Source organism: Frieseomelitta varia, unplaced genomic scaffold, assembly GCF_011392965.1.
Source record: "Frieseomelitta varia isolate USP_RPSP 00005682 unplaced genomic scaffold, Fvar_1.2 scaffold_522, whole genome shotgun sequence".
NCBI classification, from domain to species: domain Eukaryota; kingdom Metazoa; phylum Arthropoda; class Insecta; order Hymenoptera; family Apidae; genus Frieseomelitta; species Frieseomelitta varia.
This window is the reverse complement of record NW_025110282.1, coordinates 603,952-622,825: the sequence shown is the minus strand read 5'-3', so window position 1 is coordinate 622,825 and position 18,874 is coordinate 603,952. Positions and strand designations below refer to the sequence as shown.

The 18,874-nt window shown below is 27.7% G+C and overlaps 4 protein-coding genes across 6 annotated transcripts in view; 2 read left to right on the top strand and 2 right to left on the bottom strand.

Moving 5' to 3' along the window:
• LOC122533368 overlaps positions 1-8,091 on the bottom strand; it is a 37,538-nt gene extending 29,447 nt beyond the window's left edge. Inside the window, exons 1-3 of one of the 2 annotated variants that reach the window (XM_043663002.1) lie at positions 7,993-8,052; positions 7,001-7,070; positions 3,183-3,498 (exon numbers count right to left, since the gene is read on the bottom strand). In XM_043663002.1, coding sequence (XP_043518937.1) covers positions 3,183-3,282 — 100 coding nt within the window. In that variant the 5' untranslated portion in view covers positions 3,283-3,498; positions 7,001-7,070; positions 7,993-8,052. Of the gene's footprint in view, positions 1-3,182; positions 3,499-7,000; positions 7,071-7,992 lie in introns of both variants that reach the window. The other variant, XM_043663003.1, reaches the window with a different exon arrangement.
• Positions 8,092-8,625: 534 nt separating this feature from the next.
• On the top strand, positions 8,626-14,022 carry LOC122533362 (WD repeat-containing and planar cell polarity effector protein fritz). 2 transcript variants are annotated; one of them, XM_043662997.1, is made up of 15 exons: positions 8,626-8,791; positions 9,256-9,385; positions 9,456-9,633; positions 9,710-9,903; positions 10,024-10,124; positions 10,262-10,376; positions 10,451-10,660; positions 10,750-10,913; positions 10,984-11,091; positions 11,153-11,361; positions 11,428-11,551; positions 11,621-11,790; positions 11,857-13,559; positions 13,628-13,760; positions 13,831-14,022. In XM_043662997.1, the coding sequence occupies exons 2-15, from the start codon at positions 9,323-9,325 to the stop codon at positions 13,914-13,916; spliced, it is 3,558 nt and encodes a 1,185-aa protein (XP_043518932.1). In that variant the 5' UTR covers positions 8,626-8,791; positions 9,256-9,322; the 3' UTR covers positions 13,917-14,022. The 2 variants fall into 2 exon arrangements, with proteins under 2 accessions (XP_043518932.1, XP_043518931.1); XM_043662996.1 differs by having other exon boundaries at positions 8,626-9,049.
• A 24-nt stretch (positions 14,023-14,046) lies between these two features.
• LOC122533361 (39S ribosomal protein L48, mitochondrial) lies at positions 14,047-14,979 on the bottom strand. The gene is made up of 4 exons (XM_043662995.1): positions 14,930-14,979; positions 14,768-14,845; positions 14,557-14,690; positions 14,047-14,475 (listed from the first exon to the last, which is right to left on the bottom strand). The coding sequence occupies exons 1-4, from the start codon at positions 14,951-14,953 to the stop codon at positions 14,184-14,186; spliced, it is 528 nt and encodes a 175-aa protein (XP_043518930.1). The 5' UTR covers positions 14,954-14,979; the 3' UTR covers positions 14,047-14,183.
• Positions 14,980-15,570: 591 nt separating this feature from the next.
• LOC122533360 (conserved oligomeric Golgi complex subunit 8) lies at positions 15,571-18,423 on the top strand. The gene is made up of 10 exons (XM_043662994.1): positions 15,571-15,787; positions 15,911-15,982; positions 16,045-16,169; positions 16,247-16,522; positions 16,587-16,800; positions 16,880-17,040; positions 17,105-17,380; positions 17,484-17,672; positions 17,763-17,918; positions 18,032-18,423. The coding sequence occupies exons 1-10, from the start codon at positions 15,733-15,735 to the stop codon at positions 18,344-18,346; spliced, it is 1,839 nt and encodes a 612-aa protein (XP_043518929.1). The 5' UTR covers positions 15,571-15,732; the 3' UTR covers positions 18,347-18,423.
• The last annotated feature ends 451 nt before the right edge of the window (positions 18,424-18,874 follow it).

Below are 18,874 nucleotides of genomic sequence, written 5' to 3'. Positions count from 1 at the left end.
ACATTTTCCTTCCAATATCCCTCCAATCGTTCAATCAGAATCAAACATTCGGATTACATCGCGGGCGGATAATCTTCGTTTGCCGTCACGATGAAACTAATCTAAGTTCAGGTTGCACGAAACGGCCGGGAATTATTCATTCGAGTGCTCTTACATAGAGCACGCTGCAGTTTTTCCCGCGGCGTAGAATAAAGTTCCCCTTAAATAAAGTTCCCAGCTACAAAGAGCGAATATCAAATGATCCCTGTTTGGAATTGCGACGCGCCTACATTCATATTTCCTCCATTGGGGCGAGAGCGCAGCGATCCCGGCTCAGATCCCTCGGTGTAAGAAGATTATTCGGTTAATTGTGAGAACTAGAGAGACTGCTGGCTGATCGCCAGAGATTCACTTGACTAATTGGTTTAGTTAACTATCGAACTATAAACTTTAATAAGTTTAAATATAACAATTGGACGACTTGAGTAGTGTTGCTATGTCGGAACATAAAAGATACCAGAGGACTCTTGCTCGATGCGAACTAAATTCAGACAAAGCGCGCTGGTGCACTGTGAGTTAACCGATAGCTATAACTGTGTAGTCAGTCATCAGGTTGAAACTATGAACTATGACTATGAACAGATGCAACATAGAGAGAGCTGAATAGTTCGAATAATCACGTGATAATAAATATAATAAAGTAAAGTGAAAGTCATGTGCATGTTTATTTATTAAAAAACAATTACAAAATTATTTCTTATAAAAACTCGAGACCTGTTAGTTTATATATAATCGAGATATTTGCTAGTTTATCGCTCTAAGTATCAACGTCTGTTATGCATTAAAAATTTCTAAGCTTAGTTCTTTCTGTTCTGTTTCAAAATTTGAAAATTGCGTGTAAGAAACCAATAGGTCAATATAAATGTGTTTGATTCAGACGAACTATTGTAGAACTTCTCGATCACAAAACATAGTGATGAAATTACTCTTTAGTAATCTTGAGTCCATATCAATGACAAGCTTGGCACCAAAATGAATTTCGAGTGGAAAGCACTATTGCTATTGTTTCTACTATTAATACGTGGAGAGAAAGACGGCGTTTTTTGAAAAAAAAAAAAAAAAAACAGAATTTTCCTGCTAATAAAAGTGATTCGTCTGAGTTATTATTACTTGTTGTTCTCATATGAATTTACGATCAGCCATAATCCGAATACAAGCTGTCTCTCTGTATGATGTTTCATTTGTTCTAATCACTTTACTTTCTCAATCAACAAAATAGTCAACTAGGTCTCCTCGCCGCGTTTTTACCTTTCGGTTCTTTTACAGAATGATAAAACGATTATTTTTCCTGCTTTCTTCGTCAGTTGCTGCTCGTTAAACACACGGTCTCGGTCGCGTCAAGATTACGTCTCGCGCAACGATACGAAACATTGGCTCGTAGGGAGATTTTCATTAAGCCTCGACCGGGACAAATTGAATTATGTTGGCCAAGCTTTAATTATGATGTGTGTGACCTATCGGTAGAAAGGTGGGAAATTAACAGGAAATATGAGAATGAAAATTAGCAGAGAACGTAATGAATGGAAAAAACGTAATAGTATGTGTAACAGGAGTTACTGTCGATATCAGGATAATGAAGATGATTATTTTTCGAGAATCTGTCATTTTTATATTTTTATCATTATTCAAGATCTGTTTTACATTTTCAATAAAGTAAATAATGCTTCATTCTCATATTTCGATTTTCAAATATTATTGAAACTTTGCGAGAACATTTGTTTTTTAATATTACAGTGTTACTTCTATCAGTATTTCGAGCAGAATCGTGATTTCTGCAATTTCCATAGTTGCAATAAAATAAGTAATATTTCGTTAAAGTTATTACGTTTCACCTTCAATTTTTACGTTATACCATACTTTTGAAGTATTATTGCACATTTTTACGATAGAATTTATTCTTTCTTTTTCTTTTTCTATTGTGTTACTGCACTTGCTATAAAGTGATTAACTGATCTGAGAAATCTTAAGTAATATCTTAACTGTAGCTTCAATTTTATTTGATTTAATTTCTCTGTCATTTGTGTCTCTGATTTAAGTATTTTAATTGTATTTTATGCCTCTGCCAAGTTACACGTGCTATTTTTATGTCAAGCAGATATAAAAAGTTTCAATCCTGTTGCTTTAAATCTATTATTAAAAAGATAAAGTACAGGTAAATTAATTTTAAACTTCTAATATTCCTTCGCATTATACATTCAAAACCACTCTCATGAAAGAAACATTACATTTTCAATTAGCAAGGTGGTAAATATCAGTAATTTAAAATTTATAAGTATCGTACAGTGAAGACATTAAACTCACATACTTTTCCCTCAGAATTTTTTACTACAAAACATCTCATTTAATAAACAAATTATTCTATCTATTAATCTATTCACCGAAATAAGCGGTGTGTCTCGTTTTATAATCATAAAATCGTCAGACCTTCCACGACACAGCATAATGCAAATTCTCAAGGAAGATTATAAAAGGAGAAAATTCTATTCTTTAATAATAGCTGACTACTTGTATCACAAAAACGAGATTGTCTGAACCATGCTCGTGTGCGAGCATTTTATTCTATAAAGCTTAATCCGTTTTAAGCCAGTAATCAGTGTAAAAGATAATAAAATCTGATTGCTGATAATATCTAAGCTCGAAAAGTAGAATATTGAAATCATTTCTTTCAAAATTTGAGATCTTTAGAAATTTACCTATCTGATGAATTCTTATAGAAATAGATTAATTAGAATTTTATCGAGAAGACTCTCTATAAAACTCTCTATTAATTATAAAATTGTAGAAATATTGATTTACAGAATTATGGAATTATAAAATTAGAAAGTTACGAAATTGTTGAATTACAGAAGTGTGGAGTTATTGTTACTCATTGTAGAGAGTTATAGAATCAAGTACAGAATCATAAACTATAGAATCCTAGAATCGGCAACAGCAGAAAGTAATAATGCCAATGAGATGAAGAACATTCAACATTTAATTCAAAAATTATTAACATTCATATAAATAAATATCTTCGGTGAACTCCCGAAAATTTCAAAAAAAGTTTCATATCTGTTCTTTATTGACGATGTAATATACCTTATAAAAAAATTTCTAAAAAAAAAAAAAAGAAAAGAAAAAGTAGAATGTATAAAATTACTCACGTTTAGCATAAGCTGTGTCAGTGATAGAGAGCAGGACCATTAGCGCGCAGACGGATACACAGATCGACAGCGGAAGACCGGAAGTCGCGTTGTTCTTCATCCTGTCCCTCGTGAAAGCTGTGCTGTTGCAAGCTGTTCCTCTTCGTTCGAATTGGTCAGCAACTGGTAGGTAAAACCAAAAGACTCGATGCTTCCTCGTCGAGCAGGTGGTTGTGAATGAACGAAGGAGACGTCACGCGGTCCTTCTTTTACGGGAGCGGAAACCAGAGTGGCGCAGTCGAACATTGCCGAGTCGAGCATGCTGACTACGCAGACACTGTGGGTGGTACATAATACCGTTCACATAGAGGGTGTTGATACATTGTGAATATGCGGATTGATAAAATTCGTTGAAAGAGACGCAAGTTCGCGAGACATTTAACTCGTTCATCAGCGAACGAACTTTGTACTGTGCATATACATTCCTGTCTATAAGTGGCTAGCACACTTAATAAAACAAAGATAGGATCGATATTTCACCAGAAACAACAGTGGTGTATGTTAACTGTTTACAATGTAGAAATAATTGTTTACAGTGTACTGTGTTTCGTGACTTTTATGCATTCATGGAAGTGATAATGATATAAAGCTATATACATTGAATTCTCTGACAATTACATTGATAGTACCTAATATCTCATTGTCAGGGAAATTGTTGCGTGAACTTTTTGAAATTTCATGCGACTTTTACTCAAAAATATTCGAATACCAATTTGAAAATGTACATAAGTAAAAATTACAAGATATTAATTAGGAATGTATATTTAATAAGAAAATTACGCAGCACGAATGGCTATCTTAAGTGCGTAATAGGTCTTATAAATGACCAGACTGAATCTATTAAGACTTGTTGATATAACAATTTGTGGTTGTTTAAATATTTTTGTAATCTCTACAAAATATTTGTATCAGATACCTCCTATTTCTACATGTAGTTCTACATTCGCTTTAAATAATCATGATTACCGTGTTAATGACAATAAGCATAATATATTGATAAAAAGTTCCTACACGTATTCAAATATTTTTGTGAGCAACTGTACTTATGGTTGTATAACTTTGAAGATTGATGGAACTTGTTAGAAAGAGGAACATTTACGCAATGCAGAATTGTCTTCAAGTTCGCATAGATTTTAGTTTAATTCTGATTTTAGGATTTTGTTTGTAGTTCGTTCGAAGAAGAGAAGTTTGAAATGTGTTTTAATCTTTCAGCTTGAAAATCTTTCCGAGTGATTGCAATCCCGTCTTGCACATTCTGTCGAACTCTTGAAAGTTCTCGAAGAAATTGCTCAACATTTTCACACAAATACTTCTCAATATAAATCCAACTTTTTATTATTGTTTCTGCATCTCTGTAACTATTGGAATTTGGAATAGTTTTATGTTAGAAAACTTGATTGGATTCAGAATCTATTTTTTGCTTCTGTAGTTCTGTAATTCCTATGTATCCTAAAGTTTATCTCCGTAAAATTTGTTAGAAAAAGAAAAAAATATCACAAAATTGTATTTCCATAGTGAGAGCTACTGAAAAGCTATTAAAAAGAGTTTTGATTTTGAAAGTATAATAAACATTATTTAGCTATAATAATAATCTATGACTGTAGATAATTGAGCTGTTATTGCGAAACTATTAGCTCTAATTCCCTTCATAATACCAATAAAAGGAAATATAAAGTACATATAACTGTCGAGTATATTCGAGTATAGATATCCTAAAAGATATTTAGAAAAGTGAAAAATATGCTTTTAAAAACACAAAACCAATAATTCATTCCAAGGAAAATGTAAAATTTTCATCAAATATTCTGCACCTACTGAAAAAGAAAATAATGGAAAATATTCTTTCCAAACAACTATGATTTAAAGAAAACAAAAACAAGATTTTTGAAATATTTCGTACATTCAATCGTCAAGATCATTTTTCTTTATTTACGAAACTAAAAGCTTCTGTTTAGTTATTCTTTCCCGTTTTTTTCTGTTTGCAAAATAAAAATCACTTCGTACACCATTTAAATTGACCAAAAAAATGTCTCCATCTGCAATGCAAAATATTGAAAGTTTTTGTTTGTACAGAATAAATTTTTGGAATGTTAGAATGGTCAGCGAGAGTTTAATTTCGAATTCAGACGTAAAATAATTTAGTCTAGATTTTTTTCTTTGCGTAAAACATTCAACTAATTTTGAGAATTGAAACTATAACAGAGTTTTGTAAATTTTAAAAATTTAATTATAGCATAGAATTTAATTTAGCATAGAAACATACTCTGTTTCAATACAAAACAAAGCAGTAGATAATTAAAACGATGAATTCTAAGTAACCAAGAATAGTTACTTCTAGAAAGTTTAGATACACGGAATCGAAACAAGTTTCATTGAACACAAACGTTTCGTGCGAAGAGCTTATTACTCCTTCGGTAAATCGAAATCCTAATCATACAGTCGCAGAGAATGATCCTCATTGTTCCTTCTCCATTCCATTTATAATAGAAAATAACATAAACTGCGAATGTATTTTTATATTTTTATGAACATAATTGAAAAAATGAAATCTAAACGTACTATTTACTAAATATTATACTAATATTATTCTATCTAATGTGTGTATTATGTGTGTATTATACTAATATTATCATGTGTAATATTGTTCTTGCACACCGCAGTTTACTCATTATCATCATCATTGACGCGATACGCTAAAATTATTGATTGCAGAAACGTTATGCTTGTTAAAAATAAATTAGAAAATTAATCTTTCATAAGAAAAAGATACACTTATTAATAACATCTAGAATAATAAAAATATAATTTTATCAGTATATCGGTAACAGTTATTTCTAAATGAAATAAATTCCAATTCTCTAGTACCAACAAGTAATAAATAAATAGATTACTGAAATTTTGTATTTTGTACAATCAAATGTACAATCGATATACATTTGCCAAATTTTAAATATTTAAAAAAAATGAGGATTTTATACATTTTTTACTGATTTATTTATTATTAATGTTATGATGATGTTATGATTCTAAAAGAATGGCCATGTTTCTTGTATTTATTTACTGAAAGCTGTAAGCAATTTAAAACCAAAACTCCAAAAATATTATAATAATATATACTAATTACTAAATACTACAATAATATATACTAATTGCATTTATGTATTCTTTTTCTTCTTCTATGATTATGAATATAATTAGAAATTAAACATACAACAATTAAATAAACCATATGATAAATAGATTTTCATAAGATCGTATATTCGACTTATTTATACAATTTCTTAAATAAATGTAAGAAACACTGGTAATATTTTAGAATTAATCTAATTGCAACCAAAAAATTAATTACAACCCATAAAATGTCCTTTTTTTAAATATTTAAAAACTGATGTATTTGTGACTGATTATTGAAATTTATTCTGCATTTTCTGTGATAGAGACCAAAAATAAAATTAAATTTAATTGAACGTTCCAAAATTAAGTGATCTAATCCTAAATTTATATCCACCCAATATCCGATCGTACCAATTAAGAATTAGTAATGAAACATTATGTTTCCACTTTGTTCGTTTGCGAATAAAATACTTAGATGCTTTTTATCCCTACTAAAATATTTAAAATCCTTAAAACATGTCTCGAATTTTCTACTTGTGATTTTTCCATTTGTCATCGCGACTGTTGTGCTAATCGACAACGAGTATTATTAATGAATACAAATTAGTCGATTTTCCTTATCATTCGTGATACAAATATAAGTACATATACTTTCAAATCCATACACTTTCATTCGACGTAGTTTGATTCAACGCATTCAAGATAAAATTGTACAAATATTATGAAATAAGTATCCTGAAATAAGGGTAAATATTAAAAACAAATATTACGAAGTATGCATAAATATTAAAAATAAGTAACATTGAATGAATGAATTGCGTACATGGTAACATTAAAATAGATATATATTAAAAAAAGAAGAACGATTTCATATGAAGTAATTATGTAAAATTAATGCACAAGTGGAAAATTACGGTAGCATAAAGTAAAAAATCGTATATGCAAAATTACATATGCAAATTGCGTATTATATTGCGTAAACATTGTATAAATTTTAAAAGGACGCTTCACTCACGGTAATCTCATTTTATTTGCAAAATTGTCCACTGCCAGTCTATATAAAATTAACAACTTGTCTCATGTTCGTTCCGCGAACTGCGACCTGTTCTTCTGGAAATTTAATTCGTTCGTTCGAACGAGAGTAACATGGATTTTCATTTAATATTATATCTGACTCTCAATTGTGAATAATTTTCCAAACACGCGAAAACGTAGCGAAACTCTTTGAAATGAAACGATTGAAATTATACATATATTGAGATACGTTTTCCTATTTCTACGTATATACGCGATTCTAATACATATTGTTACATGATATGGCAGCATAGTCATATCCATGTGAATCGAAATAACATTATTGGACATATGGCTTAGTCTCACGATATATTGAATAGATCATCGGTTTATCAGTCAAAAAAGGACTTTCCGATAATTCGATTCGTTCCCAAGCTCGGAGCTCGGGTATAATAAAAAGCTGTTATTGAAATCGTATTGCGTATCATTCACGCCCTTATGAAGGTTATTTCATCACACTCAAGTTTTATCATCAAGCAACAGGTTTCTCAATCGACGAATGACGCGAGACAATATACGAAATTTACATTTATATAAGATTGAAATCTTAATTTTAAGAGTTATTGTTAGTTTTAATTCTTACTTTTATGCTTCTTTCTTCAAACTGCATCAGATCGTTCTGGATCGGCTTAGAATTAAAAGCTGCTTAAATGGTAAAACGACTTCCAGATTTTTTGAAACGTGTGGCGCAAAAATGCGTCTATCCATCTATCTATTCGTACATTTGTTTATCTTTTTAACAATACGTCTATTTACTAAAAACTCAAGTGATATGAAAAAATAAAGTTTAATTAACAGACGAAACCACGAAGAGTCACAAATTAATCTTATTAATCAATCCTTTTTGTAACCGGAAATTTGATCGATTCACGCTAAAACACTATCACCACATAGCGGTCAAAAGATGGAACTAATTGCACATTGTTACTGTCCTTGTCTACAGATATGGAAGTTTACTCCTTAACATATTACAAGAATTAATAAGGAACAGTAACAGCTATTATTATTTTTAATTTATGTATAACAAAATCTTTATAGCTACCGCTTGTTTTGGTTTCTTCTTAACAACTGAGATTACAATATATTTTCCGCTATTTTATTTTCTTCTTTCTTCGTTCACCGTTGTTAAATTTGTTTTAAAATACGCGCGCCGCCACACAAATAAGCGAATTACTGCCATCTGTTGGATCTAAGAATTTTTAGTTTTGTAGAAAAAACTGATTAACAGGATCCGCGAATTTTCGTAATTGCATCCATCTAATTAAATCTTCAACCCTAATGTTTTCCCTTCTGTTCCTCTTCTATGTAACATGATTTGTGATTGACTTCTCAATTGTCAATAGAAATGATATACCGATAATGCAGTATCCTGTAACAAAATGGTGAAGAACAAATTCCAATAATATTATGCTTTTTGTGTTTGTAATCTACATTTGAATACATTAATATATTTGGCTTCAATGTAACACAACATAACTCTTTTGAATACAACTTTGTTTTTGTATATTTAGTTTGATATGAATGCTCAGTGGTTTTAGAGAGCAATAGTGTTTTATAATGTTTACATTACTGGGTGAAGTAAACTTATGGACTTTTGACGATAATATTAATATAAAGAGTACAGACTTTGGTGCATTTCGGTGAGATAAATTAATTCATTCGTATTATAAATTGTACTAACAATGAGATACATTAATAAAGTTATGTACAAAATGTAGTTTAAAATATTTGCAGTCTAAAATATTGTAATGATTTTACAAATAAATAATTTCTCCTATGTAATACTTATATTATCATTACATTTTCATCATTATAACGAAAAAAATTTTATATTACTATTTTTTAGATATCATGATAAACGTGTTGATCATTTACATGAAGAAGCAAAAAGATCTTATTGTCAGAAACGAGGTATGATATATGTACCAACAAATAAAAAAGGAAATAAATTGAAAGATTCTATCAAATACTTGGAGGTAAAATCTTAATTAAATATTTATAGCAGATACAAGTGGATTTGTGTTTTATATCTAATAACTATTATAGGAACAATTAAGAGATAACACAATTATATATTGCCAGTGGTATGATGACTGTGTTTTGCAATTGATGTTAAATAATGGGTTGTTAATTCAAATACAAGTTAATATTACCACTGGTGATATTTCTAAAATAACTTTTGACAAATATCTTATAGGTAAACTGTTGGAACATATATCAGATGGTAATTATATATGTTTATATGATTTACATTTATATGTTTGTTCAAGAAACTTTAAATATTTTATTTATATTTATAGTGATAATTACTAAAAATTATATTTTTTCTGCATATAATGATAACCAAGTTACTATTGTATATTTCACAAGATCAAAAAGACATATCTTTGATAAAATTAATAAACTTGAACCAAAATTGTCTACAATTGATCTCTTTGGCCCTAATGGTCGTAGATTGGACAAAAAAGTACAAACAAATAAATGTGGAGATTTGGTAAATACATTTATAAAAATTATCTTTTGTTAAATTAAAATCCATCTATATATTATATAATTAATAGTTTATTTTAGTTACTTTTTTTAAAAATTTATAATAAATTCTTAAACATTGTAGATATTAATTTGGTGGAAGTCTACTATGAATGAAGTCTATCCTTGGAGTCCTGCTGTAAAAGAACATGATCGTGCTAACATACATCTTTATCGTTTAATAGGGTATAAAAATATCTTTTTAGAAGGAGATTCTTTCTTGCGTTTTAATTTTATTTTGTCTCTCTGTCTCTATCTAATATTTAATAAAAATATTAATTTGTTTTAAATTTAATTCATAGATAATGCGCACTTATTTTCAGAATAAAATTAGAATTAATTTGTTATATACGTAGTGAATTTGATCCATTATGTATAATGTTTGATGCATGTAATGATAATATTATTCATTCTGTAGAACAAAAAGTATCAAGAAAGGTAATAGGATTGTGTTATTGGGTAGAATAGTAATTTTTATGACATTACAACAGATATAATTAAAAATTTTATAGGGGGAAGTAACTATAGAATGGCGTACGTATGAAGTTTCCCAACAAGATAAACTTCAAAGAATAGCAATGGTTTCTGTACCATTGCCTACACATACGAGTTGTGTAAAATTTTCACCAACTCAAGAATTGTTGTTATTATGTTGTATAGATGGTTCTGTTATAATTTACGACCAAACTAGAGCTACTACTACTAGTGTAAAGGCTGCTTTTGTAAGTTATGCATATAAATATATGTAAAGTCTAGTATTGAAACAATGATTTCTCAAATGCATAAAATAATATACATATATAAATTGAAGATACCTACATTGGCATCATGGCATAGTGATGGAATGATATTTGTTGTTGGAAATGATAAAGGTCAATTTCAACATTTTGATATTGCTTTATCATGTATTAAAAGTCAAACATTGACTGAAGAAGCAGCACAAGCTAATATTCTTGACTTATCTTCATATTTCAGGTATTATCTTAACTTTAATTTACATTATCAACAGTAGTTTTTATTAAAAACATATTTATTTATACTGTAGAATTCAACCAGCATTACTTCGCATGGAATGGAATAAAAGGAGCGATTTAAATTGTTACATTAATTTACATAATCATGGGAATTCTTTGTTGTTATTAATTTTTCAAAGGTATAACGTTTTAAAATCTTTTTATAATATAAACAAAAAAGATAATATAATAAATTTATAGAGGACCACTTGGTGTTATAAAAATGTTGGAAGGAATTTCTTTCACTGGTGATGTGTTAGTCAAGAGATATTTATCTTTATCACAAGTTGAACAAGCAACTTCTTTATTATTAGCTATGAATTGGGATACTCATTCTCGTGCATGTATGCATGCATTAAATCAAATTGTAAATTATTTGTTTAAATTACCACTGACTACAGAACGTGAAAGTAAGATATATTTTTGTAATTTAACTAGCTTGTCTCATATAATATAAATAATTTGATTCTCTATAGATCTTATACAGAATGCATTGGGTAGTTTTCACGTACCTATTAAACCAATAAGTCAAGCTATTGAAGAAGAATATGGAGATGAAATAAGAGACTTAACAAGACGTTTTTTTCATCATTTATTAAGGTATTACATGCATTTACTTTTTAAAAAATATATTTGGATTACACATAAGACTAATGCTAGATGTTATAGGCATCATATGTTTGAAAAGGCTTTTCGGCTTGCTATAGATTTAAATGATCATGATCTTTTTATGGATATACATTTTTATGCATTAGTTGTAAATGACACAGCAATGGCAACTGCTGCAAAAGAAAATGCTGAACGCATATTAAGTAGATCAAATAGTTGCAGTAGTTCGCGTAAGAATAAATGAAATATCCTATTTATTTTATTTCAAGAAACATATTATAAAAGACAATTTTCAGATTCTACATGTTCTAGAGCATCTTGTTCATTGTGCTCTGATTCAATAAGTGATAAAGGAGAAGAATCTTATAGTGATGAAAGTGATAATTTTTTAAAACAAAATCAGACTGATATAAAACAAACAAAAAGTCACAATTATAAGAAAGAGAGTAGCAGCCAAATTCCACCCTTACCAGTTCTCCATCCACATCCTCTTCAAAAAAATCTGTTACCTGCGTCATTTACTGAAATAACACCCGATGGAAAAACCGAGTGTAATTTAGAAACAAAACCTTTCAATATACCTAATAGCACTCTTACCACAACTTCCTTCCATCATTCATCGCATCTTTCACTTCCAAATACCTTTTTTACATCAACATCATTCAACAAACCATTATATAAAATTCATACAAATCCAACATTAGTATCTACAATGACTTCTACCAATAATTCGCAATCTTCAAATAATGTTTCTGATGATTTAATGACAACTTCATTTGGAAGTCTTTCTTTAAATGAAAGGAAATTAGGAATATCTAATAGAATTAATGAAAATTCTGTAGATACTACACTGAAAAAAGTTCTACGTGGTGAAATGCAATTTCCTCTTGATAATATATCTACTGATACAATAACAACAAATTTAGTACAAGAAAATAGTTTTATGTCAACGCCTTTTAACAATCCAACATATGACTCAGTTACATCAGACGTTTCTTCTAATCTATTAAAATCTTCATTAGATAACTTAGATAATAATATTATGTCTACGTCTTTTAGTACACATGGTACAGATGCTTCAAATGCATATGATAATTTTAGTGACCATTCAGTAACCACTAAATCTAATTCGAACACGGCTTTATCTCCTATAAAAAATATTAAATCATCCGTTACAATGAATGATTTTGTGTCCAAAACGCTTTGTGACTCTGTTGCCACAAATAAATTAGCATCTAGTTTTCATAACAATCATAATAATCTTGCATCTACTTCATTTAATTTTCTCGAAAACCAAGTACAAGATTCCTGCAATAACAGTTCAAATAATTTTACTAGTGAAGATAATCCTACTATCGTGAAATTGCAGCAACCTTTCCTGGGAAAAAAGCAAGTAGATTTTAATATTCCACCACCACCTTCTTTAACAAATTCATTTACGAATTATTTTCAAAGTCTTCCAAAAAAGAATCTTCCTTTATCTAGAAGTACATCTGGATTAGCTGATATCGATGAATCAATTAAAAAATTTTCATCTATCAGAACAAAAAATGTGAATTCATATTTGTTACAGAGACAAAATTCTGCATCTAATATTTTACAAGATCAACATAAATATAATATTCAGTCTTCTAGGTATAGATTTAATTATGACTTTGACTGTATTTCATTCCATGGAAGCTATGATAATATTGATATGCATTCCTCTTCTAATAATATGAAACTAGGTAATTCACAATTTTCTTCTACTTATGGTGTTCAAAATAGATTTGATAGACATTCAAAATTAGTATTAACACAAAATAGTACAAATACTAGTATTAATAAAGAATCTAAGATAAGTTCTAACATTCCACCTCTACCCATCATATCACCATCTACTTCTACTTCAATATCCTGTTCTTCCTTTCCTAGTTTCACAGATACAATATTAGCAACAAATGAAAAACCAAAGGTTAAATTTTCAGATACAGTCACACATATTTTTGTACCTGGCACAGTAAGTATGTGTACATATGAATTAAATATTAAAGAATAAAAATATATTGCATTAACTTTTCTTCATAGAGCCAATCACATAAACAAAAACGTTCTACAATTACTCAAGTACATTTAACTGATCCTAAACGGGAATTAGCAGAAAGTCTCCCATTGTGTCTTGGAAATGAAGATTATCTGAAAGACTTTCAACCACTACCAAGTGAGCAATATAGTTCAGTAGTTTCAGTATCGTGAAATAATTTTAAGCATGTATGTTTTATATTTTATAGAAGAAGATATTAATGACAAAGTAAAAGAAACTTCAAGATCAGAAGAAGGTTCAAAAATAAAAGTTGTACATTTTGGACTCTTATGAGAATACTATTGATACTATAGATAATGCCAGAGATATTATTATGATACAAGATTTGAATATATATATATATATATAAGACTGTATTTACATATATTTAAAATTTGAATAAGGATACATATAATTATATATTGTACATAATTTTTATACAATAAAAGTCGTTTTTAAATTGTACTATCAAATTGTTTCTTTATCATTATATGAATTTGCTTTTTCCTTCAAATTATAACATTAAATAAGTTGTAAATAAATTCTTATATGAATTAGTAATTATTTCTGTTTACTTTCAAAGAATTCTTCTAACTCAGTTTTCACATCAATTAACTCTTTGTTGGGTATTAGACGTTTCTTTTGTAGTATTGGGTCATATTTATCAATGACTAATGAAACTCCTTCTGGCAAGCTTGCTTCTAGTACTCTAATAAAAATGGGACATTTTGTAGATGAGACATTTGATATTTGTATATCCCTCTCATAAATTTTTAAGTCATATTCAGCATCAACTATAGTACTTCCTATTTTAAGTCTTTTTATCTTAAATTCTCTATGTGGAAAAGGAATGCTATAGAAACATATAATATATTATTAAGATACATAATATCAAATAATTGTTTACATTAAAACAATACGACTGTAATATTACCTATCATTAACAGTAAAGTCAAATACTTTTACTATTTTATGAATAAAACTTTGATAACTCTCTAGTACAGGATACTTGTATCCTCTAAGTTGTATATTTAAAACAGGATAAAGTGGTATTTCAAATTCCTTTGCCTATAATAATATAATAATAAGTTAAATATTAAACAAACATAATACAAATAAAATAACATATAATTTATGAAAAAAACCTTTATGTATGGCGGTTCATATATACCGTAAAGCCTCACTGCTTTATTAAATAATGGACATTGATAGTATGTTGTTATCTACACATACAATTTGATTAAACAATCATTTTAATACATACGATAAACATAACCTTATTTTGAATAAAAAAGATATGTATTTACCTGTTTAAGAACATTTAATATCATTTTGTAGTGAATAAAATTATTATTGGGTATTATTGTCAATGTTTCAATAAATAATTTTAATTATTTATTTTAACTTAAATATGTTATTTTTAATAACTAGATAGTACTTATGTATACAATGGTGATATATATATGAACTTATATACTACACATATAGGATGGTATCTATATTCTACAATATATTTAAGAAAAATTATTTCATATTAAAATTTCGCAAAATCTATCTGCATTATTTGTTGTTCAAAAGTTTAAATTAAATGTGGTATTTATATGTAATTATTAAATTTAATTTAAACACTTTATAAATTTCTGATTTAAAAGATACTTTTGTTAATGAAAATTGGATTGGATAAACTATTTTTTAAATATAAAATTTTTATATTTTAGAAATATTTAACTTATAAATTCAGAATAGTTTTAATTTAATATATTTATAATAACAATATTAAATGTACTTTATTTATACATTTTGATTCTTTTATGTTCGATTAAATTTAAATTAATTTACACCACAATTTAATTTTTTATACACTATTTTATACTTCTTTATACTAATAATATAGTAGTTCAGTCAAGAATTAAAATCATTGGACATTCCTTATAGACCTGTATGTTATGCGTATAGCCAACAGCCAATAATTGTACTACTACAATCAAGGTGTTCTATCAAGATACGAAACAATATTTTAGACGTGTAATACTTGTACATATAACATGCAGTACATGATAATAGTTTAATTATTTTCATTATATGTACAAATGTATTATTTAAATAAAAAATGGATATTGAAACTGAAAATGTAATAAATCTTGTATTTCCAAATGGCATACCAGGTAACTAATATTTATTTTTACATTAGCAACAAATTTACTTCTCAACATTGAGTTACTATATTTAAATTATCTGTTTGAAGTAAATTTTTAATTTTAAATGTACATTATCATGTATTCTTATAGAATCATGGAAGGAAAATCCAAATTTTTATCAATACTTGTCAAAAGTTGGTGGTTACGATGTTGATCAACTCAGTAAGACAAATTCTAATCATAATTTTTTTATTTGAAACAGAATATAATATATTTCTTTTTAGATAAAGAGCCTGATCATTTAAATGATGAAAAAACTTCAGTACTGCAAACTACACAGGAGTTGGTGTTTGCAAATTATAAAACTTTTGTGCAAACAGCAGAAAGTTCTAGAGAAATATTTAAACAAGTAATAATATAACAGATCTTATTATTCACAGTTTTATTAATATATTCACTAATAAAAACATGTTATTTAATTTTAAGTTTAATGAGACTGAAAATCGACTTGATGGACTTGTGCAAAAAATACCTAAGTTTGTGGAAAAGTGCCAATCATTTTGTGATACGTCAAAAGACATAAATACATATAGAAGAATAAATAGTTTAACATTAACAAGAAATGCAGAGTTGCTTGAAGTACTTGAAATGCCTCAGCTGATGGAATCTTGTTTGAGGAGTAGTCAGTATAATGAGGCATTAGAATTATCACAATATGCACGTCAGTTAGGAACTAAACATGGAGATATTCCAATCATATCGGTAAAATATAATATGTTTACGAAACATGACAAAATATATTTCATTTTGTTTATTAATGATTTAGGCAATAGTAGCAGAAATTGAAAGCAGTTGGTCTGGCATGGTAGGACAAGTTGTTGGTTCATTAAGAGGGGATTTACCACTTGCAAGATGTCTACAACTTGTTGGGCTATTACGATCAATGGATGCTTTTACAGAACCTGAATTACGTATTAAATTTCTACAAGCACGCGATAGTTGGCTTCAAAGTCTCTTAAATGCTATACCTAAAGAAGATTGTAAGTTGATTCTGTATATAATATCAGATGTTGATACATTGTCATTAGATAATTTAATAATGTGCAATATTTTCGTTAGCTAATCTTCATATCACAAAAACAATAGAATTATCAAGGATACATTTATTTAATATAATAACGCAATATAGAGCTATGTTTAATGATGATGAACTAATAACATCAGGAAGAGATTTAACTGTAAACGAGTGTGCCATATTTTATCATTGGATTGAAGAAAAGGCATGTAAAATATTTATGTTTTTTAAAAATGTATTTTTAATATAATTTATTTAATTTTTTTTAGATATCTCAATTTTTAATAACTTTAGAACAAGACTTACCAGGTGTGACATCAATAGATTCTATTTTGGGTCAATGCACATATTTTGGTTTATCATTTGGTAGAGTAGGTGCCGATTTTACGGGTCGAATGTCTGATATATTTGTACGTGTTATTGGAGAAAAATTTGAGTCTAGTGTTCGCAAGACAACAAAAAAATTTGAGAAGGATATGGAATCATTTACTTTAATTAATAAAATACAGAAGACCAATATTAAAATGCCTACTACTGTTAAATCGGTAAATAATTATTTATTTTATTATATATTCTCGTTTGTTTAATGAAATGCAACAATAAATTTATACATAATGTATACCTTGTAAAGAAAATCGTGTTTTGCAGGAGAATCCACCAGAACAATTGGTTGAATTTTATCCTTTAGCTGAATATTGTAATGGACTTATTTCAGCTTTTAATGAAATACGACTTTGTCCACCAGTAGCACTTTCTGTTTTTTGTACAAAGATATTACAGGAGTCTTTACATAACGTAGCAAAATCAATATTACTTTTTTACAAACAAGAACAGCAAGTAAATTAATATTTTTAATTCATATTTTATCGATCGTTTAATTAAATAATTAATTAAATAAATATCTAATACAATTCATTTATTTTTCAGGCTTTTACAGCTTCAGAAAGAGAAAATATGCTCAAATTTATAGAAAATTTGAGTGAGCAATTAATTCCTTATGTACAATATTGTATTCATGTTATTTTTCCTCCAAATCAAAGTGCAATTCATTTGGGTGTCTCAGAAAATTTGTTGCAAGAACAGGTAAATGAACATACGCAATTAAATGAATTTTTTTTTTTTAATAAATCATTTTTTTTCTCAAATGAATCATATATTGATAGATATATAACAAAAATAATATGTATCTTTTGTAGGGGATAACATATTTAAACAGAGACATTATTTTGGAGCCTTTAACTCCTTTATTACCAATTTCGAAAAATCTCTCAGTTTCTAACGTACAATCACTATTCTTACAAAGAACTTCTGAAATATCTTCATCGTCTGATACTGCAGACATAGATACGTCTGCTTCACAATTGGAGAAATTAAAAATATCAGAATCACATTTACTTGTGGAACAGAAAACTGTATCTGCTAATTCACAAGAAAAAAAAGCACTTTTGACTGAAGACAGTAAAATTCTAGCAAATAATTCAACTAGTAATAATGAAAATCAAAATAGATAATTGTAAATTTTTATGTCTTACTACACGTTGTTGTATACAAAAATCTTGTAAATAAAAAAATAATTTTTTAAATTAAATTTAATACCTAGTTGCTTTTGTATTAAGTATAACGTTATATAAAATAATAATTTTATGTACAATATAGTATTTTAAAAATTATTTAGTTATATTAATTTTTATTTATGTATTAAATATATATGTATAACATATAGTATACTTTGATACTTAAATGTTTTGAAATTATTCTTCATATATGTCTTGAGATTATTCCACAACAATCTTCAGAAATTAGTATTTCATTACTTTGTAATTTTATTTAATTTTTCTGTTTTTTCTAAGTATTATTGATTTTAATTCTTTATATATTTATATCTCTATATTAAAAATATCATTTCATTATTAAGAAAATATTAACAATCTTAATTATTTTCAAGTAATATTTTATTCTATAATTGGCAATTTATAATAAAATAAATATATAATTTTTAATAAATTATTAATTGTACTTATAATAATTCTATATGTACA

Excerpts from the sequence above, each read along its gene's own strand:
- LOC122533362 (XM_043662996.1), top strand. The coding sequence starts at position 8,967 with ATGTTTACATTACTGGGTGAAGTAAACTTATGGACTTTTGACGATAAT. Across the intron at positions 10,377-10,450 it reads AACAAAAAGTATCAAGAAAG|GGGGAAGTAACTATAGAATG; the intron begins GTAATAGGATTG and ends AAAATTTTATAG. Across the intron at positions 13,761-13,830 it reads AGACTTTCAACCACTACCAA|AAGAAGATATTAATGACAAA; the intron begins GTGAGCAATATA and ends TATATTTTATAG.
- LOC122533361 (XM_043662995.1), bottom strand. The coding sequence starts at position 14,953 with ATGATATTAAATGTTCTTAAACAG. Across the intron at positions 14,846-14,929 it reads TATTAAATGTTCTTAAACAG|ATAACAACATACTATCAATG; the intron begins GTAAATACATAT and ends TTGTATGTGTAG. Across the intron at positions 14,691-14,767 it reads ATGAACCGCCATACATAAAG|GCAAAGGAATTTGAAATACC; the intron begins GTTTTTTTCATA and ends ATATTATTATAG.
- LOC122533360 (XM_043662994.1), top strand. The coding sequence starts at position 15,733 with ATGGATATTGAAACTGAAAATGTAATAAATCTTGTATTTCCAAATGGC. Across the intron at positions 16,170-16,246 it reads CTAGAGAAATATTTAAACAA|TTTAATGAGACTGAAAATCG; the intron begins GTAATAATATAA and ends TTTAATTTTAAG. Across the intron at positions 17,673-17,762 it reads TTTACAAACAAGAACAGCAA|GCTTTTACAGCTTCAGAAAG; the intron begins GTAAATTAATAT and ends TTTATTTTTCAG.